Raw genomic sequence first — 23,733 nt, 5'->3', positions numbered from 1 at the left:
TGCCCAATGCCAGACGTGCCACATGAGGCCCAGGGCTGCACCTCAGGCCTCCTGAGTGCCACCTGCTCCAGGGAGAGTGGAATATCTGCCGTGGGAAAAGCAGAGCTTGGCAGTGCCAAGCTGTGGGCATCCCTCTCCTGGCTTGTTCTCAGGGGATCTTGGGGCTGTTGTGGGATATTGGATAGTCTTGGGGGATATTGGGCATGCTGAGGGAAGCTGGGGGTGTTGGGGGATACTGGGTGACGCTGGGGGATGTTGAAGGATGGGGTATTCTGGGGGGGATGCTGAAGGGATATTTGGGGATGTTGGAGAATGTTTCTGGGATGCTGGGGGATATTGGGGAATGTTTGGGCATCCTGGGGGATTTGTGGGGATGCTGGGGAGAGGTTTGAGGGCGTTTGGGGGATGCTGCGGGATGTTGAGGGGATGTTTGGGGACGTTGGGGCGAATGCTGGGAGGTGTTGGGGGGTGTGGACCTGCCCAGTCTGGCCGCTGTCCCATCTTCGGGCGGTGGGTGACCAGCAGAGGGCTCGGCTCCCCTCCTGCCACCGCTTTATCCTGCCCAGCGCTCCCCCGGCTCCCAGAGCCGCGGCCGGAGCCGGATCGAGCGGCTGCGCCCGGACACAGCTCCCGTGCAGCCCCGGGGGCTGCGCCGCCTCCATCACACTCCCGGAGGGTGCGGGGACCGTCGGGAGGACACGATGCCTTCGCCACCACTTCTCTTGCTGCTGCTGCTGCTGCTGCTGGCCCCGGGGGCCGCGGGGACCGGCAGGACTCGCCGAGGCCAGGGTGAGGACAGCGGCGGGACCCTGCCCACGGCTGCCCGGGACATCGCGGAGGTGCGGGAGATGAGGGAGAGGCTGCGCCGGGGCACGGAGGAGGACTCCAAGTCGGTGCAGCAGTACGTGCCGGGGGTGCGGGTGGAGTTCCCTCGGCCCCTCAACTCCGCCAGCCTGCACCCGACCAGGGCCCTGCTGCCGTCCAGCACGGACCCGTCGGAACAGCAACCGGGGGTCCCCACGGACAGGGACAGGGCAGAGCCCCGAGCCAATCTCACCACTGTGTCCGACAAGCGGCTGCAGATCCACAACCCCCTGTACCCGGTGACGGAGAGCTCCTACAGCGCCTACGCTGTCATGTTCCTGTCCCTCATCGTCTTCACGGTGGGTATCATCGGCAACCTCTCCGTGATGTGCATCGTGTGGCACAACTACTACATGAAGAGCGCCTGGAACTCCATCCTGGCCAGCCTGGCTTTCTGGGACTTCCTCATCCTCTTCTTCTGCCTGCCTGTGGTCATCTTCAACGAGATCACCAAGAAGCGGCTGCTGGGGGACATGTCCTGTCGCATCGTGCCCTTCATGGAGGTAAGGGGCTGCACAGGTCCCCGGAGGGATCGAGGGCTCTCCTCCTCTCTGCCCTCTTGCTCCGGGGCAGTCCTTGGTGCCGGTGGCCTGGCACAAGGGCTGTGTGCCAGCGACCCCGCTGTGGGGCACAGCAAGGAGCTGAGGGACAGTGACCCATGGTGACCTTCCCTCTGTCCCGGGCCATTCCTCAGGCTCTGCAGCCAGCACCAATGCTGCCAGGGCTGGGAAAAGCCCCTTAGACCCTCCTCCAGCCAGCACAGGGACTTGTGTCAGCAGGGTCCCTCCATTTGTCTGTTCTGTCCCAGCTCAACACCCCAAAGCCTGGGGGCTCAACCCTGCAGTTTGCTGGCTCAGAAAGTGGCCGCTGTGGGCTGCTGAGGATGGCCCAGCAGGTGGACAGTGCTGGTCAGCACTGGAATGGGACAGCCCAGGAATTAGGTCTGGGAGCCTGGGATCTGTGTTTGTCCTCAAACCTCATGTGTGACAGGTTGGTCACACTCAGGGAGAGCCAGACACCCTGTGAGAAGGCCAGAGGGACTGTGGTGACAGGGGATGGCAGAATGAACAAAATTGCCCCAGAGGGCAGGATTTGGGCTGATGTTGCCATTGTGCTGGAAACCAGCCCTCAGTGTGCTCATCTGCCATCCTCAAGGGAACCTTGGGGTCCTGCTGTGCCCCTCCGTGCCCTGGTGGGACACACAGACCACCTGCCTGTTCTCTGTGGTCAATGCCCCATTTATTGAAGGGTGCAAACACCTGGAAGAGCTTAGAGACAGTGTCAGATCACTGGCGACTCTCTCAGGCTTGGTCAGATCAGACAGGGTTCAGAACCTGCCCCTCCCAGTGAGCATCCATCCCGGTGTTCCGGGTTCCAGAACTGGCTGGTGCCAGAACCTGGCACACAGTCACTTGTGACATTGTCACCTGTGACACTGTCACCTGTCCGTGCCTTGGTGCCCCTGTGCAGGGTGTGCCCTTGTGCAGGGGTCCCTGGCTGTGCAGAGCCCTGTAAGCCCCAGCAGAGCACTGGATCCTCTGGGTGCAGCGTGGTGGAGCGGGGTGTCCCGCTGAGCACAGCCCCAAAGCTGCACAGCACAGCACAGCACAGCACAGCACAGCACAGCACAGCACAGCACAGCACAGGGATGTGGTGTTTGCTGGGGGAGCCCTGCAGCCCCCCTGCTCCCCAGCAGGAAGGAGCTGCTCCTTTCCAGAGGGGTTCCACCCCATCCTCTCACTAACTGGAGTGTTTGCCCCATCCCTACCCACCTCAGGCTCCCAACACTGCACCTGGGGGGACTCAGAGAGGGGCAGGAATTTCCCCAAGCTGGCTCAGTGCTCCAGGGAAGGATGGGAAGGGAAGGGAAGGGTGACGTCCCCAAAACAGACCCTGTCTCAAGGAGGATCTGAGGAAGATGTGCTGCTCATGGGCTCCCTGTCCCCGTGAGAGAACCCTGGGGGTGACACCACCAGCTACAGGGGTTCAGCAGCACCAGGACAGCTTGGTCCCAGAGGAGACAGGAAGGGACAGGAATGGTGGGATGTTGGTGCTGCAGAAGGACCAGCGTGTCACAGGCTGGGAAGCATGGTCCTGGTGTGGGGGCTACTCTTGCTCTGCCCCCCAGCACCGGCCCTGCACTGCCCCCCTGCCCCTCAAAGCATGGGCAGAAAGGAGCTCCAGGGCTTCAGCTGGGACCCAGCTGCAGGGAGCCTCAGTGGGAGCCACAGCCAGGCCAGAGCCAAAGCCCCAGCAAAGGGTCAGCTGTGAGAGGGGAACCTCTCTGGAGGCCAGGGGTTCGTGTCTGGTGGGGTTGTGGCTCAGGCCACTGGATGGTCGCTGTGGGAAGCAGATCAATCCTCTGTAGCTGCTCAATGCTGTGGCACAGAGCCAGGTTTTGGGAGCAAAGCTAGTTACAGGGGCTTCTGGGGACAGGCCCTGTGCAGGGATGTGCTGCACTGACTGGTGCCACCAGCTACATCCCTGCCAGGGCACTGGAGATGGGTGCTCCACAGGACCAAGGGCACCAGGAGAGATTGAAGAGCGTGTGGAAGTGTGTAGGGGGAGGAGGCAGCAGTGCAGCAGTGCTGAGGGCTGCAGGTGCCAGCCAGGGAACAGGTGCAGTGTGCTGGGTGCTGGCTGTGGGGCAGAGCAGGCTGCTGAGTGCCCTGGCTTTGGGCAGAGGAGCTGGGACATGCTGGGAGGTGGTGCTGGGTGCAGGATGCTGGGCTGCTGTCCTGATTCGGTGTCTGGGGAGATGCTGCTGTGCATAACCGATGGTGCTGCTGAGTGCTGGCATCACCCTGGTCATCAGCTGCTGCAGTGACCAGCCCAGGGCCAAGGAAAAGGCTGGGGGGGGGTCAGGGGGGGTTGTTCCGGGCTGTTCCCCACAGACCACGTGGAGCCCTGGGAGGTTTCCTGAGTGCTGGGAAGGTCTTTCAGCACAGGGTGATGTTTGATGGCTTCGTGAGGCCAGGAATGGCCACAGCACTGGGACACCAGCATGTGACTCTGCCATCATCTTGGCCAAGGGCTGTGGGACTTGGCTCCCAGCTCTGGGGCTGGGACTGGGAATGCTGGTCAGTGCCTGGCCAGCCCTCCCAGAGCCACAGTGGCTCTCCCTCCCTTGGCCTCCTCCTCTGGCAAAAGGGGATGTTTTTCTTGCTATCCTCAATGCAGCGGAAATTGCCCCAAGCTGATTTGGGACAAGAGCGCCTTCAACTCACTTGGCCTTGGGAACCCTGGGAAGGTGCCGGTGGGTGTGATGGTCCCTGCTTCTCCTCTGCAAGAGCCATCCAGAATAGAGGAAGAGCCTGAAGGACAATCCTGCTGTTCCCATCTTGGCTGGATGGACAGACAGACATCCAGCTAAACTTCTGCCTTCTGCAGAAAAGGGAGCTGGGCAGGGACTACAGGGTCAGGGGACATTTTTATCCTTTCAGGAGTCACAGAAAAGTGGCTCTAAACCCTGGGATGCAGCTCCAGGCTGTGACCTCCCTATAGCCTTTGAAGGAGGGGTTGTGGCCTTAGGTAGCCAGGGGTAGAACCAAGCCCCCTGCGACGTCCCCGCAGCAGGGCCCACCTGTTGTGCCTCCTCCCTCACCAGGTATCGTCACTGGGAGTTACCACCTTCAGCCTCTGCGCGCTGGGCATCGACAGGTTCCACGCAGCCACCAGCCCCCAGGCCAGCACCCGGCCCATCGAGCAGTGCCAGTCCATCATTGCCAAGCTGGCCGTCATCTGGGTGGGCTCCATGACGCTGTCGGTGCCGGAGCTCCTGCTCTGGCAGCTGGCGCAGGACACGTCGCCCGTGTCCGGCGTGGTGACCGAGTACTGCGCCATGAAGCCCTCGTCCAACCTGCCCGAATCCATCTACTCCCTGGTGCTCACCTACCAGAACGCTCGCATGTGGTGGTACTTCGGCTGCTACTTCTGCCTGCCCATCCTGTTCACCGTCAGCTGCCAGCTGGTGACCCGGCGCATCCGCGGCACCGAGAAGAAGAGCGACTGCCGGGGCACCAAGCACGGCCAGTGCGAGGGTCACCTCAACTGCACCATCATCGCTCTGACCATCATCTACGGGCTCTGCACCACCCCCGAGAACGTCTGCAACATCGTGGTGGCCTACATGTCCCCCGACATGTCGAAGCAGACCTTGGATCTGCTCAACCTCATCAACCAGTTCTTCCTGTTCTTCAAGTGCTCGGTGACGCCCGTCCTGCTCCTGTGTCTCTGTCGTCCCCTGGGCCAGGCCTTCATGGACTGCTGCTGCTGCTGCTGTGAGGGCTGCGGCCCCGACACCACCTCCAGCGAGAGCAGCGCCGACAGCAAGCTCAAAACAGAGATGTCCTCCTCCATCTTCTTCGACAAGCCCCGGGAGACTCCCCCACCCCTCCTGGCCCTTGGCACTCCGTGCTAAGCGCCACTGGGGAGCTGTAGCGATCATTTCACCACCTCCTCCCAAGACCAAACGTTGTTTTGCCATTAGTACTCATGTCTGGACGTGGAACAAGCAGAAAGAGACGGCTCAGGGGGCTGCGCCGTGGGCTTCAAACCCAGCGTTGGGTAGATGGGGCTTGAAATCCCAGTCCCCGTGGCTACACTGGTGACCCTCTTGCCTCTGCCCAAAGGTCAGTGAGGACAGCAGCACCCTCCCGTGCCAGCTGCCTGGCTGGGCTCCATGGGGCTGCTGCTCTGGAGATGGCGTTGTGCTGGAATGGTCTCACCTGAAACCACAGAGGCTGGCCATGACGGCTCACAGAGGACACAGCAAACACAAACTGCCCTCTTCCTGTCCCCTCCCCTCCTGCCAGCCCCTCCACAAGAGGAGAAGGTCCAACTGGCCGTATCCCACGGATTCAAGCCATGCCCCGTATGAGCTCAATAAACCAGTAACCTAGAGCACGTCGTGCGTGCAGCCGCTGGCACTGCTGGGCTGAGCCCTGGGAGCCCCTTGGAAAGGCTGGGGGGCTCTGGGGTGGGCAGGGGCAGCCGGGGGCAGGAGGGCAGGGAGGCTGCTGTGCCAGAGCGGGCAGCAGCGAGGGGAGATGGGGAAAGGCCCCCAGCCCCCTTTGCTCCCTCCCTCTGGGGTGAGGCTGAGCGGTGCCTGTCAGAGGCTGCCCTCTGAAGTGTTGGGTTTGGGGTGATTTGTAGGACTTGAACTGGTCTCAGTGAAGCCCAGCCAGTCCAGCACAGGGCTGAGGTTCCCCCCAGCCTGCTGCGTCCCTGTGCACAACCAAGGTGCCCCCGCTGCACAGTGCTGGGGGAAGATGTGGGACCACCACCCCCAGCACCCCTTGGGGAGCCTTGGGGTGAAAGCACCTCACCCAAACTGCCCCACAGGGCTCCTGGCCCTCATCCCCGTGCACAGAATTGTCCCAGGAGGACGCGTTCAAGGCATCAGGGTTTCCAAGCCCACATCCACCCCCCTGCCCACGGCCCCTGCAGGGGCAGGGGGCTCGGGGAGCAGGGGGGTCAAGGAGCAGGCAGGACGGATCTGCCTGAGGGCAGCCTGGCCACGGCGGCCCATCCACGGGAGCTGTTAGAGCTCCTTGTCCCAGTGCTGGCAGCCGCCCCAGCGCCCGGGATGCCGGGCCGAGGGAGCCGGTTGCCAGGGGCGCTGAAAGCGAGGGGCTCAGTGCGGGCTTTGTGCGCAACACCCACCGGGCTCCGAGCGCGCTTCGCTTTCGCAGAGCCGTTTCCAGGGAAACAAAAGCCCCAGTTTTCTTTTGAGAGCACAAAACTGGGTTTTTCCTTTCATCCTCCTCCCCGCAGCCCCGTGTCTGGGCCCCGCGGTTTGGGAGGAGGGGGTCTCATCCTGGCACGGGGGGCGGTTCGGAGCCCAGGCCGTGCCGTCAGGCCCCGGTGTGCCCACGGGGGGAGCGGGGTCCCCGTGAGGGGTCGGTGGCTGTGGGGTGGCGGGGGAGGGCATCTCTCCTGCGCCTGGTCCGCATCGCTCCGTCCTGAGCCCGGGCCAAGGGCGAACAAAGCCCGGCTTGTGCTGCGGCCGCGGGGGCTGCGCGCCTGGGGAGGGGCAGGGGGTGCAGGCAGCGCAGGGCCCCGCAGCACGGACAGCACCCACGGGCCGCGCTGAGCCCTGCTCTCACCCGGGCAAGGGCGGGGCACGGGGCACCCCCGGGACACGGGGCACCCCCGGGACACGGTGGCACCCCGGCAGCAATGGCCAGAAGCTCCCGGGGACGCGGGGAAGGAGGTCACCTCCTGGGGACACAGGGCAGGAGCACTGCAGCCCGCACAAACCCGGCGGGGTTCTGCAGCGCCTGTGGGACACGACGGGGGCACGGGAAGGTCCAGCAGCAATGATGGCCACGGATGGAGTGTCCGAGCTGCTCTGGGTACCCAGGACAAGGAAATCTGGAGGCATCTGGAACCATCAGAGGTGCCTCCAGCACCTCTTGGGTGGGCATGGCCACACAGGTGCCCAGTGCTGCCCAGGGGACAGGGATCTCCTCCCAGGCCCCGAAGGTGGGTGGCAGAGGTGGAGAGGAAGTAACGTGACTGCAACCACACACCCGCAACGCAAAATTGTTAATTTATTATTAGGAGGCAAAAAAATTGTACAGTTACAAGAATCATTTCCCAACAGAGGTCAAGTCTGAGTCAAAATATCTCTTACAAAAAAAAAAAAAAAAGGGGCGGGGTGGGGGGGGGCGACAACACTTTACAAGTCATTAAATTAAAAAAAAAAAAAAAAAACCAAAAACCAAACCCAAACAAACAAAAAAAAAACCAAAAAAACCACCAACAAAAAGAAACCTCTCTTTGTGCAATTCTGCAAAAACAAGAACAGAAGGTACATCTCTGGCCTGACACCCTGGAGCAGAGTGGGAAGGGGCAGAGAGGGGCCCTGCAGCCCCCCAGCCATCCCCAGCCCTGCGCTGGGACCCGGAGCTGCCTCCCCCTGCACACCCACCCTCCAGTGCCAGCCCAGTCCCCCCAAACCGGCCCCAAACAACCTGGCCAGGCCCCCAGGCTGCACCTCAGAGCCCCACCAACGGCACAGACGGGCACAGACAGGCACAGCCCTTCTCACCCCACAGGACTTCCACAGCCCTCTGCAGACACACACCTGACCACTGTCCCCACAAGCCCTGCTGCCCCCATGGCTCCTGTGCCCCCCAGCCAGGGCAGCAGTGCAGGGGGGGCACGGGGAGCAGGGCATGGAGCAGGGCATGGAGCAGGGAATGCGGAGCTGGGCATGGAGCCGGGCATGGAGCAGGGCATGGAGCAGGGAATGGAGCAGGGCATGGAGCAGGGCATGGAGTAGGGAATGGAGCAGGGCATGGAGCAGGGAATGCGGAGCTGGGCATGGAGAAGGGCATGGAGCAGGGAATGGAGCAGGGAATGCAGCATGGCATGGAGCAGGGCATGGAGCAGGGAATGGAGCAGGGCATGGAGCAGGGAATGCGGAGCTGGACATGGAGCAGGGCATGGAGCAGGGAATGGAGCAGGGAATGGAGCAGGGCATGCGGAGCTGGGCATGGAGCAGGGCACGGGGAGTAGGGAATGGGGAGCAGGGCATGGGAGCAGGGATTGGGGAGCAGGGAATAGGGAGCAGGGAGTGGGGAGTAGGGTGTGGGGAGCAGGGCATGGAGTAGGGAATGGAGAGCAAGGAATAGGGAGCAGGGCACGGGGAGCAGGGAATGCAGCATGGCGAGGGAAGCAGGCACAGGGAGCAGAGCACGGGGAGTAGGAATGCGCTGCAAGCATGGGGAGCAAGGAATGGGGAGCAGGGCATGAGGAGCAGGGCACAGGGAACAGGACATGGGGAACAAGCACAGGGGACACCCCCTGGGTCTGGTGAGCAGCACTGAGGGTGCACAGGTGTCTCCAGGTGCCTCCCAGTGTCCCTCCCTGTCTGGCATCCCAAGGGGTGTCCCTGGCCAGGGCAGAGCCAGCAGCCCCAGCTGGGCACAGGCGATGCCCCTGGGCATGTGGGGAGCCAGCACAGCTGTCCTGAGAGGTGACGTGGGGCTGAGCCAGCCCCAGGACAGGTGGGAGGCAGGTGCCAGCCCCCTGCTCACCCAGGGGCTGCTGGCATTGCTGCGCCCCCAGCACTGGTACCGGTGCCTCAGATCATCCTCCGAGCAGCCAGGCTGGGCAGTGGGCAGGATTCGGCCCAGGCACAAGAGCAGGGGACACGTGGGACAGGGGGACAAGTGGCCTTGGGCCCCACAGAGGGGCTGGGGAGGGGGAGGCAGTACGGGGAGGCTGATGACAGTGGCTTGTGGCTGATGCCTGTCCCCCGGAGGGGTGAGGAGCCTGGAGGTGGCACTGACACGCCCTCCCCACGCCAAGCCCGAGGCAGGCAGGGCAAGGTGGGCACCCCCCAACACCCCCAGGGTGGTCTCTGCCTGGAGACAGCAGCAGGACACCCAGAGCAGGGAAGAGGGAGCCCCAGGGGACCTGCCTGCAGCTGGCACAGCCCCATCCCCAAGGACTGCCTTCTGCTACCACCCTCCTCCTCCTCCCAACGCTGACCCTTGGCTGCCCTTGGGGAGCCCCAGCTTTCCTACCACTCACAGGGCCCAATTTAATAACAGCGCTATCCCTTAAATTAAAAAATTAAAATATATATACATATATATATACTGTATACACAGACAACAACAGAACAGTGCCAAAATGGAGGAGGAGAGGGGGCAGGAGAAGAGAGGAGGAGAGGAGGGCAGTCGGACATCTTCTTTACAATAAAAACAAGGACTCTGCCCCAATGTGAGCAGAGTCTGGGGTCCCCTAAAAATACCCATCTAGAGAGAGAGCTGGAGGGACAGAGCAGGAGAGAGGGGCGTGGGCTTGTACAATGGCATCTTCCCAATCCTCGCCAGGCCCGCGGGACCTCAGCTTCGCCTGGACTTCGAGTGCTGGATAAGCCACTGTAGGGTGATGTCTGCAGAGGCAAGGGGACACTCAGAGCTTCTGTCCCTGGCTGTCACCTCCCCCCATACCTGGGCAAACAGGTGGGCACGGGCTGCCCCCCACGCCCATCGTGACCCCATGGCACTCACCAATGTTGTCCTTTTCTTTGCAGGAGATGGAATAGCAACAGATCTCTCGGTCCTGGATGGCAGAGAGGTTCCTGAGGGAAGGGAGCAAGTGCTGGCTGCAGACTCTGAGCTGTGTGGGGTGGCCACGGGAGACATCCCCGGGCAGCCCCTGCAGGGTCTCTGGACTGTCTCTGAGACAGAGCACTGAAGGGGCAGCAGCTCCACAGGCTCTGCAGGAGCTGCGTGTGGGTCAGGCAAGGGCACCATTGCTCCATGCCTGAGGGGCAGGGGTGGTCTGGGGGGCAGCTGTGTGACAGGGCAGGAGGGATCTGATCCCACAGAGACCCTGGCCATCAAATTCCATGGGTCCAGCCCTGCAGCCAGATGGGGCAGGGAGGTTTTGGGAGCAGCACAGGGCTGGCAGCATGAAAGCTGCCCAGGTGCCCATGGTCCAGAGGCTCCCTGTGGAGAAGCCCAGCCCCACTGTCCAGGGCAGCATCTGGGGACACCAGCTCCACCAGCTGTGCCAGGCCCCCACGCCACCATGTGGCACGTGGGACCCAGCCCTGGCACTCGAGGTTCCAGCTCCTCTCTGTCTCCACGAGGCACCTCGGACATCCTCAGCCACTCGTCTCTGCCAGCCCACCCCAGGCACCACAGTGCCACCCCAGATGGGCGATCGTGCTGGTGGGGACACGGCACAGTGGGGAGGGGTCACACTGTGTCACCCCCCGTGTGCCCGGGGCACTGGCACACTTACATCTTCTCAATGAGCTCCTTCTCATCCAAGGCACCGGGCAGGTCCCGCTTGTTCCCCAGGACGAGGACCTGCAGGGCAGGACACGGGACACCTGAAGCACCTGGCCACAGAGCAGGCAGGAACCTTCTTCTGCCACTCAGCAGAGCCTGCTTGTGACACCAGACTGCCCTGGCTACTCCACTGGGATGTCCCAAACAGAGAAACCCCCTTCAGCAGCACTCAGGAGGCAGAGCACTTCAATTAACTGCCTTAATCAGCCTGTACACAGCATCTCCTGTGCACTCCCTGCTCCCAGTGCAGAGAGAGCTCCACAGCACATCCTCTCTGGAGGGCACCAATATCTGCTGGGCCATCTAGGACATTCTCCCAGGAGCCTCTCACCGTCCCTGAGCAAAAAGTTAAGCGAAATGGCTAACGCTGACATTATCCAGCACCAGCAAGCTGTGGATGCTGGGCAGAACCCACTCTGCAGGCAGCCAGCCCAAACCAGGATCAGCTGTTTGTGCTGTCACTAATCTCTCCTTCAAGGCTCTTGACAACCACAAAAGCTGCCCTCAAATTCTCAGACTGTGTAAGGAAAATAACCACGCAGCAGGACCGGTTTGTCCCTCCGGAGCAGCCATGTGACTGTCACCTGACAGGGACGGTGCCGAGGCGGTGGCTGCCCCGACTGCCCGGGCTCTGCAGCAGCACAGGATGAGCTGTTTCAATCAGGAGGTTTGTTCTCAGCACAGAGCCTTCAGAGGCCTGCAGCGTGGTATGTCAATACCACGAGCTTAATTTAGCTGGCAGCGGACATTTGGGATCCGTGGCAAGATCCTCAGTTAGCTGCTTTCAAAGATGCTGATTTGGGACGGCTGGTGCACAGCCCACCTGCCACGTACAGTGTGCCTGGCACTGTGCCATGTCCCACCTCCTGCACTTGTCACAGCCCAGCAGCTCCTCTCACGGGAGACAGGCCTGTCACACCATAAATCAGGTGCAAATCCATGCCAGAGGACAGATGCACCCAGGGGACCTGGTCTGTGCTCCCTGCCCTAAAGGTCCCGCTCTGTTCCTTGGCCCAGTTCTGACCTAGAAAGTGTCACTGTCCCAGCCCGCTCCCTCAGGAGTGCAGCAGGGAAGTGACACCTCCAAGGAAGGGGAGCCCCTCCCTGAATCTGCTCTGCTGCCCTGGCAGTGCCCAGCCCCAGGAGTGGCTGGGGGCACGGGCTGAGGCGCCAGCTCACCGGGATGCCCTGCAGCTGCGGCTTGTCAAGCAGGTTGTGCAGTTCGTTCTTCGAGGCCTCTATCTTCTCCTGGTCAGCAGCATCCACCATGTACCTGCAAGGGAAGGGACAACCCTGAGCGCAGGTGCCCAGGTCTCCGTGCCCTCGTGCTGTGCCGAGCTCCGTGCCACCCCCAAACCTCCTCTCATGGCAGCTCACTGCCCCCACTGGAAACTGGGCCAGCATGTGGAGGTGGTTGAGAACAGGATCCTTCCACCAGGATGGATGCCTCTTCCCAAAACCAGCTGTGAGCCCCTCATGTCTCTGAGGAGAGTGGGAGACCACCCCATCCTTGTCTCTGCAGGTGCCAACCTGCTGACAGCAGGGACAGGCTGGTGGGGGAAGCCCAGGCAGGAGAAGCTGCAGGACACAGGTTGTCTCCAACAACACGTGCACACGGCAGCTCCCATGTAAACACCCAGGACAGAGGACAAGCAGAGAAGGCAAGAGAAGCTGAGGATGGAAGGGTGACCCAAGAAGGAGAAGGACCTCCCCATCCCATCAATGGGGTAACCTTGGGAGGGGCCATGGAGCACGTGGAGGTGAAGCCAGTGGCCACCAACGCTCCTCTGAGCAGAAGGGGAGATTTGGGAAAGGATTTTGTTCCTGCAGGCCAACTTTTATCCAGCAAAGGAAGTCACTGAAACCGTAACTTGGGTGAGGAATCGATCAAAGCAGCCTTGATTTCAAAGATCAAGAAGCTGGGAGAGAAGGAGTGAGAAACACCAGCTCATCAGGCTTTGGGGAGTTATTTGAAAATAGGAAAAGAGCTACTAAAGTGCTTAACACAGGAAAATGGGAACGCTGTGCTGAGAGGGAAAAACACCCCCAGGGGCTGCCCCAGCCCTTGCCATGCTGGGCACAGGTGGGAAAAGCTGAGAGCAGAGGGAAAGGGACCTGACACAGCTCAATGCGTGAGGGCAGACTGGAGCGTGACCTGGATGCTGACACTCCTTTTGTTTCCTGACAACCACATGGGCCAAAATGATGACATTATAAAAGGAGGCAGCAAAAGGAGTGAAAAGACAGAGATTTTGTCATTTCTAGCAAAGCTCATTGTAATAACAAGTGTAGTAAAAACCCTCCTACAGGTCCAAGGCCATGTCCCACCACGGTGACAGTCTGCAAGGGCAGCAGCAGACACCACTGTCCCAACACGCAGAACAAGCAGTACCACACTCCTCCTCACCTGCCAAGGCTTAGAGCTGGGAAGGGCTGGAAAGCAGCCCCCCAAATCTCAGGGTATGGTCACTTGGGAAAGATCCCATCAATCTCATTTTCTGACTGGGTTTAAGCAACCCCAGCATGGTGTCCCAAGATCAGTATCTGTCCTTTGGAACAGGCAGCGTGCTTCCCATGAGTGTCCTGCCACGCTCACCCAGAGCCTGGCCTCCCTGGGATTGCATCTACTGCGCTGTTTGCAATGGGGACACCCAGGGACACTCAGATTTGCTGACTCAGTAGCAGGTGAGACTCCTGCTCTCAGCACAGGATTTATCTGGCAGCACATAAACAGGCTGACCTGGAAACCAGCCTCTAGGAAGGGCTGAGCCCCACCACCGGGTTTGCTCAGCCAGCACAGAGGATGCATGGGAGCCTGGAAGGGTAAGATCTGAGGAACAGAGCAGGACTGAGTGATGCTGGAAGGGAAGAGAAGGGTCTGGCTCAGCTGGAGGGACCTGGCTGTCCTCTGCTCAAAGCCCATGCAGACATCAGTCCCATGCAGACATCAGTCCCCAGGGGAAGTACCTAGATTAAAGGAGGCTCAGGGGAGACCTTCCTGGTCTCTCCAATTCCCCGACAGGAGGGTGGAGCCGGGGGGGGGGGTCGGGATCTCCTCCCCATAAACAAGTGACAGGACCAGAAGAAATGGCCTCAAGTTGGACCAGAGGAGGTTCAGGTTGGATGTTAGAGAAAATTTCTTCCCTAAAAGGGTGGCAAGGCCCTGACACAGGCTGCTCAGGGCAGAGGTACAGCCACCATCCCTGTTGGTATTCAAAAACCATCTGGGGACATAGTCTAGTGATGAACATGGTGGTGTTGGCTTAATGGTTGGACTCAATGACCTCAGAGGCCTTTTCCAACCTTCGTGATTCCGCGACAGTTCGGTGATTCCTGACGCAGGTGCCCAGCCCGGGCAGCAAAGGCCCCGCAGCTGCGCTGGCAGCCCAGCACCCCGGGCCGGGTGATGCAGCCCTGGCAAGGCCGAGCAGCAGCCCGGGGGTGCCAGCAGGGCTCGGGGATACTCACACGATGGCACTCACTCCGCGGCAGTATCGCTCCCACATGCTGCGGAACCGTGGCTGCCCACCGATGTCCCAGAGCTGTGACAGGGAGATGGCAGCGTTACCCCGGCGCCCCACACTCCTGCACAACACTCTTCCTCCCCCGTGTGCCCGCCTGAGGCATTTCAGCCGTGCACCAAACCCACCCCCAGCCTCTCCTCTTCTGCTCAAACCTCAGGAGGAGGCTCCTGACTCGATAAAGAAGGGAGACACCTCAGGAAGGGGTGCTGGAGGATGCTGAATCCCGCTGCGGTGTGCCTCTGCTGGCATGGAGGGATCCCCTGGCCCAAGCCCTCCTCCCCATGCCCATCACACCTCCTGGCATTTCCCTGAGGCATTTCCCATTTAAGAACACACTCTCAAAAGCGTTCCTGCAGCAGCCAGAGATCCACCAGCCAGCTTTTCAAGCCTGTCCAGCAGCTATTTCCCAGTACAACCCCAGGCCCTTGAGAAATCCACAACAGGTAGAACCCTCCTCTTCCTTTGCTCCCAAGGCAGAGATCACCACTGCAAGCCATGACCTGTTTTTTTCCCAGCACTACCACCCTCAGCAAGGTGACCACATCCATAAGTCCCCGCCAGCAAGCCAGAGATACAAGGAAACCTCCAGCTTTGCAGCCCAAACTGACTCTTACTGCACAAGTCTGGATCTCCTACAGCCCGTCCCACCACCTCCTCTGGTGGACACCTGCGGGACCCTAAGAGGGCAAATCTTTCACTTCTGGATGGTGGAATCACAATCCCTGGAAATGTTAATAAAACACGTGGATGTGGCTCTTGGGAGACATGGTTTAGTGGTGAACATGGCACTCCTGGGAGAATGGTTAGACTTGATCTTAAAGGGACTTTCCACCCTTAATGCTGCTATACTTCTATTCTGTGAATGCAGCTGGGATCCCTGCAATTCTTCCCCTCTATCAGAAGAGCCACCAACCTCCCTCACCTTCACCTTTCATCCCAAGAGCCCTCACCAGCAGTACCAACTGCACCTTACCTTTATGGTGACATTCCCTTTGGTGATCTTCCTCATGTTGAAACCCACTGTGGGGATCATGTCTTCATTGAACTGCCCTGACTGCAAGGAACAAGGTGAAACAGCGTTAGGAGGTAGAGGAATGGGGCCAGCCTGCCCTGTCTGGGCAGCAAGGCTGACAGCCTGGGATAACCCCAGAGGCTCTGCCAGCCGTGCCCTGGGCACGGTGCAGCCATCCTGCAGGTCCACGCCAGGAGCACAGAGCCCAGGAGACACGGTGCCACCAGGACTATGGGAATGCTGCTCTTTTCCAGCTGGGAGGAAGCCTGGTGGGGGAAGGGAAGCCATTGTTTCATTGTACGGGGCTTGGTGAGCATTTTGCATGTAAATCACACTCCCTCTGTACACTTTGGTTACTAGTAGTGTTGCTCTTACTGTCTTCTGTTTCTAGCAAATTGTTCTTATCTCAAGCCGTGATCTTTGCCTTTTGTGCTTCCAGTTGGAGAGGGAAGGGGAAGCAAGAGGCAGGAACACCTGACACCATCGGGAGCACCGAATTGGGGGATACCATTCCTAAACCATGACGCTGTGGCTGCTGCAACGGGCACAGGTGCCCTGGGTGCCCCAGTGCAGCCCCCAACCCTGCAGCGAGCTGCCAGCATCAGCCCTGGACACACCGTTGTCCCATTGGGATGGGGGCTTGCCCATCCCAACTCTTTCAAGGTGGGATTCCCAAGGCCTTTGTGGAAGGAGGCTGAGACCTTCATCCTCCGCAGTGAGCTCTGGTGAGGCAGCCCTGCAAGGACCCGGGGTTTCGGGCTGGGCTTCCCACCCAGGGAGCCACGTCCTGCTCCAGCTCCTTTCCAGCTGTAACTCCTGGGGGCACCAGCGTGTTGGATGCTTTGGAGCATTTACAGCCCTGCTCAAACCCGACTGACTTCTGCTTTCAGGCGAGTGCTGTCTGTGCCGGGCCCCCAGCTCTGCCTGTGCTGGGTCACTTGGGGGTCACAAAAGGTCCCTCCCCGCCCCAGGAGCTGCTCCCAGTGCAGCTCCAGTGCCTGTTGAGTTTATGCATCTGATGCATGAGATCCCTGCGTGGCTGCAGCATCCCAGCACCGCTGTGGCATGGGTCAGGCTCATCAGAGGAGGAACCATCCCTCAGCTGGTGCTGGCTCACCACCCACGTGCCCAGCACCACAGCAAAGGGTCTGGCAAAGCCCACCCATGTTCCAGTTTGCTGCTGAAATCCAGTTTAAAAAAAGACTGAATGTGGCACTCAATCTAGTTGAGATGTTAGGGCATGGGTTGGACTCGATGATCTTGAAGGTCTCTTCCAACCTAGACATTCTGTGATTCCGTGAAATCCCAAGGTTGCAGGATGGATCCAGGAGCACAGAGGGACGTTATGGGCAGTCCCAGCAGTGAGGTGGCACCTCTGGGGCAGGAGACAGGAGCTGGCACAGCCCTCTACCCGCTGCCTCCAGCAGCTTCCCCGGGACTCAAAGCAGGCTCTTGGCCTGTAAATGCATCCTGGGGGAGACCATGCTGCAGAACGCTGAGGAGCCAGCAGGGCAGAATGTCTGACAACCAGGATAGTGCAGCCTTGGGGATTTCAGCCAGCAGTGCCAGAAACCTGCAGGAACTACCAACCATGGCCAAACTCATCCTAGCAGGTTTTACTACCTTAAAACATCAGTTTCTTGAGGGCTTTTCTCTTAGTTAACACAAACTTCAAAACAGGAAGTCTTTTTTTCTCATAAGCAGATTTTCGTGCCTCGTTGAGCCTGTGGCTCCTCCAGATGCACCACATCAGCAAGTCCCCAGGGTTCTCCTGGCCTCTTCCAAATGCTCTGCAATACACACTGCTTCTCTTTTTCATATCCCTTTTGCATTCAGCAGCAAAACCTGGCAGCCAAGGGGTGTTGAGGCCATGCTGCACCCAGAAAGCACTGTGAGGAAGGGCGTGGGGAGAGGAGGGGAAGCACGCAGGGTTCCACAGGGGATGTCTCCTATGGATTGAGGTTCAACACACAACTGAGCTTTATGAAAGAAAGAAATTCTCAGGCTTTGATCGGAGAGCAATTGCTGAAGAGCTCTTGGAAGCTGCAGGCACCTCCCTCAGGGATCCCAGACCACGTCATGGGATCTGCTGGCTGTGCAAAAGCCACACAAGATAAGGTTCCCATGTGGCAGAAGCTTCTTGCAGGAAGGGCTGTAAATGCAGGAGCCAGGAGTTACCTCTTCTTCCCTCCATGGGCAGGACAGAGCATGTCTGTGTGAGTGACCACAGCCTTGCTTCCTGCCCCAAACTCCTGCCCCACTGCAGCACCTGCCTCCAGGCTGTCCACGGCCAAGGAGCCAAAACAAAACTTGAGCTGTCCCAAACAGGCTGAGCTGGGAATGCAAGGAAGGCACTGTGGTCCAGGATGGCTCACACGTGCTCCCTGCTCTACCAGCACCCACAGAAGCATCTCGCATGTGCTCCTCCTCCACCAGCCCCTCTCTGCATCAGCTGCTCTCTGAAAGCAACTCTCAGCGGTGGAAACAGAGTTTCCTCTTCCCTCTCCAACTACCCCTGACGCTGGTGCCTTCAATATATTTTCAACTCCCTCCAGCCATCCACAGCTCCACTGCCAGGAAAGCAGCGAGCACCCAGATGGAGACAAGCAAGAGCTTCACTGGACACATTCTTCCCCCAAATTTTGGTTATGTAATGGACACAGCATCCATGCTGACCCTGAAGACGATGCCAAGCTACACCAAGTGTTTAAGAACGGGATTCCACTGGGAAGCACAAAAATCGTTGCAGGCGAGATGGATTTTGTGGCCACAAATGGCAGATCAGGTCTTTACAGACTCCAGTTCCTTGCTGGTTTTGCCAGGGTCACCCACTGCTCTGCCCAAACCACTCTGCCTTGGTGCCCTGGAAGGCAAAGAGACCTTTCTGCCCAGCCCCAACACTTTCCAGTTGGGTCACGGGGAGAGGTGACCAGAATTCACCTTTTGCCAGGGCAAGCGGTGCCCCCAGCTCATGCTGAGCCCCATCCTGACACATGCACATGGACACTGCATCTCCTGCCACTTCAGCCATCACCGCCTGCTCAGACAGGGCCCGGGACCTTGGCTCACTGGCACATGCAGAGAAGCCCCCTCGGCCTCCACCCGCTCTGGTGAGCAGCATGCAGGGCTGAGGTGGCCAGGGCCCGCTCCTCACCGTGGCCAGGTGACTGTCACCCTGTCCCAGCACAGCTTGACACTGAACTGATGTCATCTGCTCTAGATAAATCCCTGCTCTGCAGCCCTGCTCCCCAGAGGACAGAGATGGCAGTGCTGGAAGCCTGGGTTTGTGCAGCCCTGGGTCTGTGCAGTTGTGTCTCCACCACAGCATGGCCCTCTCTGGGACACAGGTAAAAAGCACCTCGGGTTGGGCATCTCCCACCACTGCCTGGACCATCCCCAAAACTGCCCAGCCTGGCACTCCCGCAGGCATCTCCTGCCATGTGGCACGTGAGTCCCTCCAAACCCTGTCCAAGCTCTAACATGGAGGGAAATTTACATATAAAGATATAAAACCCACATTTTTTATGATGTGACACGTGAGGTTCTGGTACAGGTTACCCAGAGAAGCTGTGGCTGCCCCATTCCTGGAAATGTTCAAGGTCAGGCTGGACGGGGCTAGGAGCAAACCAGCCTAGTGGAAGGTGTCTCTGTATGTGCCTGCCAGTGTTAGGGGTGTTGAACAAGTTGATCTTTAAAGGTCCTTTCAAATCCAAATCACTCTGTGATCCTATCTCAGGAAAGCCACACTGTCCATTTTTCTTGGCTCAGGTGGACAGAGCTTGCAGCAGCAAGACGAGACCCTGCCCCAGCCAGATTCTCCTCCTCTTCCAGGAATATGGAGAAACCCCCCAGAAAACCTGCTGCTTTCTGCGTTATGAAGCCAAGGTGCAAAGATACACCTGTGGAGGGCCCAGGTGCTGCATCTGGAGGCAGAATGACCATGAGGCAGCATGAGAACCCATGGCCACCTCCCACCCTGCCAGACCCCACTCAGGAGGCACACCCGGAGTTCCTGGGAGAGCTGAGTGTCAAGACAGACCAGCACAAATGCATCAGAACAACATCTCCCTGCTGCTTCCTCAGCACCTGTCTCTATCTCCACAGCAAACCCTGGGGACCTTGCAGACCTGGAGCTGCACCTTCCCTCCCAGGCTCAGCTGCCAGAGCTCATCCTGCCAGGATGGCTGAGCTGGCTGGTGAGGGGGTCAGCGTCTCTCTGAGGATGGGTGGGAGCAGTGCTGAGCTCTGCAGTCCTGTGAGACACCACCAGGCCATGCCTCCCCTGGCAGCACTGTCAGAGAGCTGCCACACCATCCACCATCCTACCTGGTGCCAAATACGAGGCTGATGTGGTTTCACGGGATGGGTCAGGTTGGAAGGACCACAGTCTGGTCTAACCTCCCTGCTCAACCAGGATCATCCCAGAGCATAGGGCACAGCATTATTCCTAGTCAGTTCTGGAACATCTCCAGTGAAGGGGACCCCACACCCTCTCTGGGCAGCTTGTTCAGTGCACAGTCACTACACAGAAAGTTCTTCCTCATGTCCCGGTGGAACTTCCTGGGCATGAGTTTCTGTCCATTCCTCTTGCCCCATTGCTGGGCCCCAGGGAGCAGAGCCTGGTGCATTCTCTGCCCCCTCCCTGCAGACACTGACAGACACTGATGAGGGCCCCTCTCAGTCATCTTTTTTTGGCTGTTTGGCTCAACAGCCTCAGCTCCCTCAGCCTGTCCTCATGAGAGAGATGCTCCAGTCCTGTCAGCATCTTCACAGCCTCCACTGAACTCTCTCCAGGAGCTCCATACTTCCTCCTACTGCACTGGTCTGAATCATTTTCCAGGCAGGGCTGAAGCACAAGATGGTGCCCCAGAGCTCCCACCACACGTGTCCAACACCCCAGCGCTTGTGGCTTCCCTCTCCTGGAAGGCTCTAGCACAGGTAGAATGAGTGTGATGTTAAAAAGCAGCAACGCTCTCTTGTTCTGACCATGACCTGCACTGACAGGTTTTGGGCCCCAGCATCTGCTGAGGAGCTCTCCATGCTTTCAAGTCACCCTTGTCACCAGACTGGAGAAAAGGCAGCTAAAAGCCCACTAGCTTCAGGTTAAATCAAGACCAGGTGTATCTACAGTTTTTACTTCTCCTTGCAGGAAAGACTTCATGCCTCAGCTATCAACAGTTAGGAAAAGAAAAAAATAAGTCCTGGAAAATTGAAGTCCCCAGGGAGGTGAGCCAGGAGGAGTCACCCTGATCATAGCTGCCTTCAGCAAAGCCCTTGCCTGGCACAACCAGAGCCTGGCTGCTGGAGAGAGCCACCCACCTTCCAGGGAACCAGAGCCCACTTTTCAGTCAGGTGCAGCTACAAATCCTGGAAGAAAAGGACGGTACCAATCCCCCTGGAGCAGCTCCAGTCCCAGAAATGCTTCTTGTGACACCTCTCCAACAACACCAAAATCCTGTACTTCTTCAGTTCATTTCTTCCCACCACAAAGCCCAAATCACAGCTATTTCCCCTTCAAACAACCCGATTGCATCACCCTAAAGCCAGGCGCCTCCAGACCTTCTCAGGCGGCTCCTGTCCAGTTGGCATGTCCTGTGTCATGCTTCTATTTTGCTGTGCCCAACAAGTCCTTCTTTCTAGGCTATCTTCTCAAAGTTGGTGCATCTGCCACAAAACTTGAACTTCCCAAATAACTTGAGAGGCCAAACTCAGCGCCCTGAGCCTGGCTGCAGACCCCCCCACAACAGACCTGACAGACCAGCAGGCCATGGTGCCAACTTCAGCCACCTCAAGAGCTGCTATAATTCCTCCAAGTCCCTTTTCCCTACACCAGCAATCCTGGCTAAGCAGAGAGAGTCCCAGTGCATGGATCTTGCCAGTGGGGTCTTGCCCAGAGCAAAAATGCCAGGTACAAAGTATTTACTCACAGAAGCAAACCCCATGAAGCTCACACCGAGCCCTGTCTGCTCCAGATGTGGCTGGGAGAGGAGGGGCGAGTGGGGAACAGGGAGCTGAGTAACACCAACCCTTGGGGTTTCCAGCCCTGTGCAGGCAGAACAGCACAGCAGGTCTGGGATAAAGCTCCATCACCCTTGACAGCTTAACTGGGTGATTAAAACCAACACTAAATGACTTTGCCATTTTCAAGGCAGCACCATCCAGCAGATCCAGAGAAGGGGCAGCCCACGTGTGGCACCACCATGTCCCACCCTGGCATGGGATTGCAAAAATTGCCTATTAAACACGCAAACAGCGGGGAGAGGTCCCCTGAAAATAGGATTAGTGCTCGGGGTCACTGCCCCAGAACCAAAATGCTCCCTGCCCCCTGACACTGGTGTTGGTTTATGGGGGCAGCCAGCAGGAGACTGAAGCACTGAGAAGTGACTTCCAGAACAGCTCGAGAGCAGGAGTGCCATCATCTCCAGGATGAAAATCATTTTAGGGTGTCCTCTCTCTGCCCCTAGACACTTCAGGAAGGACATTTTTGTCCCTCAGCACCTCTCAAAGAGCATGGCTCCAGTGTAATGAAGCCTCTGTATGAGCTGAAAATGTTCTCTGACAGCCCAGCAGCTTCCAGCACCCTGAGCAAGCAGCAACAACTCACTCTGTTTCGGATCCATGGCAGGCATGGACTTCAGAGCAACGTGCAGGGACCAGGGGCCAGTGGGGAAACCAGGGTGGATCTGCATCCACCTCCCTCTGTGAAGGGGACAACAGCCCGAACCCACCCCTTCAGGATCCTCCCGCTTTGCACCATCACGTATTGAGACGGCGAGAACAACCCAAAAAGCAAGAGAGACTCTGCCGAGCATCCCCTCGGTTGAAGCCACGCCCTGGGCTTCGGGATCGGGGACATGCACGACAGGAAGGTCGCCAGGCAAATACCTCCCACACCGCCCCCAGGCAAGGATCCCCGGCGGCACCGAGCCCGGCAGGGTCGTCATGAGGCCCCACCTGCGCGTCCCGGCGGCGGCAGGGACGATGACAAAGCGCCTGCTGTTACGGGAACGAGAGCGGGAGCTGCCCGGCCGCCAGGGCCAGGGCTCCCGCAGTCCCACCGGGCGGCACTGCCAGGATACTGGCACTGCCCAGTCAGGGCACCGGGACCGCCAGGATACCGGCACTGCCCGTCCGGGATACCGGCACTGCCCAGTCAGGGCACCGGGACCGCCTGTCCAGGATACCGGCACTGCCAATCCAGGATACCGGCACTGCCCAGTCAGGGCACCGGGACCGCCAGGATACTGGCACTGCCCATCCAGGATACCGGCACTGCCCACCCAGGATACTGGCACTGCCCGTCCGGGATACCGGCACTGCCCATCCAGGATACTGGCACTGCCCGTCCGGGATACCGGCACTGCCCATCCAGGATACCGGCACTGCCCATCCAGGATACCGGCACTGCCAATCCAGGATACCGGCACTGCCCAGTCAGGGCACCGGGACCGCCTGTCCAGGATACCGGCACTGCCAATCCAGGATACCGGCACTGCCCAGTCAGGGCACCGGCACTGGTTGCTGACCGCTGGCGGAGCTCCGGCCGGAGAGGGCAAGGGGGTGCCGGACCCTTCCGCAGGGCCTGCTCCGGCTGTGGCCCCGAGCACCCGCTCGGCTCTGGGAATGCGGGGAGCAAACGCTGCGGTTTGCCTGGGCCGCCCTGGGCCGACACCCTGCACCCCACACTGCACCCCACACTGCACCCCACACTGCACCCCACTGCTGCACCCCGCACCCCCAGCCTGCACCCTCTCCCCAGAGGCATTTTCAGGCTGGGGTGCGATAGGGCGGAGACGTTCAGAGAAATATCCACGGGATGCACTGGGGACATGCAATGGGGTGCAATGGGGGCTTGGAAGGGGCGGGGATGCAATGAGGATGCAGCGGGGATGCAACGAGGATGCAGCGGGGGTGCAATGAGGATGCAGCGGGGATCCAAGGGTGAAGCCCTGGGGTGGGCCCGTGACCCCTCGGGGATGGGGCGATGCGGGGCGCTCACCGCGATAACGTTGACGAAGGTGGTCTTGCCCGAGTACTGCAGCCCCACCAGGGTCAGCTCCATCTCCTCCTTCCAGAACAGCGCCCGGAACCAGTCCAGCAGCTTGTTGAAGAGCGCCAGCATGGTGCCGGCCGGGCCGGGCCGCGCCGAGCGGGGCCGAGTTGAGCCGAGCGGAGCCGGGCCGAGCCGAGCGGAGCCGGGCTGGGCCGGGCCGAACCGAGCGGAGCCGAGCCGAGCCGAGCGGGGCCGGGCCGGGCAGGGCCGAGAGAGGCCGAGTGGAGCCGAGCGAGGCCGAGACGGGGCGGGGCCAGTCGGGGTGGAGCCGGGCAGGGCCGAGCGGGGCCGAGCGGAGACGATCGAGGTCAGGCAGGGCCGAGCGGTGCCGATGGAGGCCGAGCGGTGCCGATGCAGGCCGAGCGGGGCCGATGGAGGCCGAGCCGCCGCCGCTCCCCGGTATTGTCCGCGCGCCGCGCGCCCTGCTGCCGCACCGCCGCGCCGGGTGGGGCCCGCGAGCCG

The 23,733-nt window shown here is 59.8% G+C and overlaps 2 protein-coding genes across 2 annotated transcripts; one reads left to right on the top strand and one right to left on the bottom strand.

The window, feature by feature from the left end:
• Positions 1 to 569: 569 nt before the first annotated feature.
• On the top strand, positions 570 to 5,769 carry GPR37L1 (G protein-coupled receptor 37 like 1). Its single transcript, XM_040085531.2, has 2 exons — positions 570 to 1,367; positions 4,472 to 5,769. Exons 1-2 carry the CDS (start codon positions 702 to 704, stop codon positions 5,282 to 5,284), a joined length of 1,479 nt encoding a protein of 492 aa, XP_039941465.1. The 5' UTR covers positions 570 to 701; the 3' UTR covers positions 5,285 to 5,769.
• A 3,866-nt stretch (positions 5,770 to 9,635) lies between these two features.
• On the bottom strand, positions 9,636 to 23,412 carry ARL8A (ADP ribosylation factor like GTPase 8A). The gene is made up of 7 exons (XM_040085792.2): positions 23,218 to 23,412; positions 15,180 to 15,260; positions 14,151 to 14,224; positions 11,862 to 11,955; positions 10,633 to 10,700; positions 9,894 to 9,964; positions 9,636 to 9,775 (listed from the first exon to the last, which is right to left on the bottom strand). The coding sequence occupies exons 1-7, from the start codon at positions 23,338 to 23,340 to the stop codon at positions 9,726 to 9,728; spliced, it is 561 nt and encodes a 186-aa protein (XP_039941726.1). The 5' UTR covers positions 23,341 to 23,412; the 3' UTR covers positions 9,636 to 9,725.
• Between the last annotated feature and the right edge of the window lie 321 nt (positions 23,413 to 23,733).

Source organism: Hirundo rustica, chromosome 24, assembly GCF_015227805.2.
Source record: "Hirundo rustica isolate bHirRus1 chromosome 24, bHirRus1.pri.v3, whole genome shotgun sequence".
Lineage (NCBI taxonomy): Eukaryota > Metazoa > Chordata > Aves > Passeriformes > Hirundinidae > Hirundo > Hirundo rustica.
This window is presented reverse-complemented; position numbering and strand designations above follow the sequence as displayed.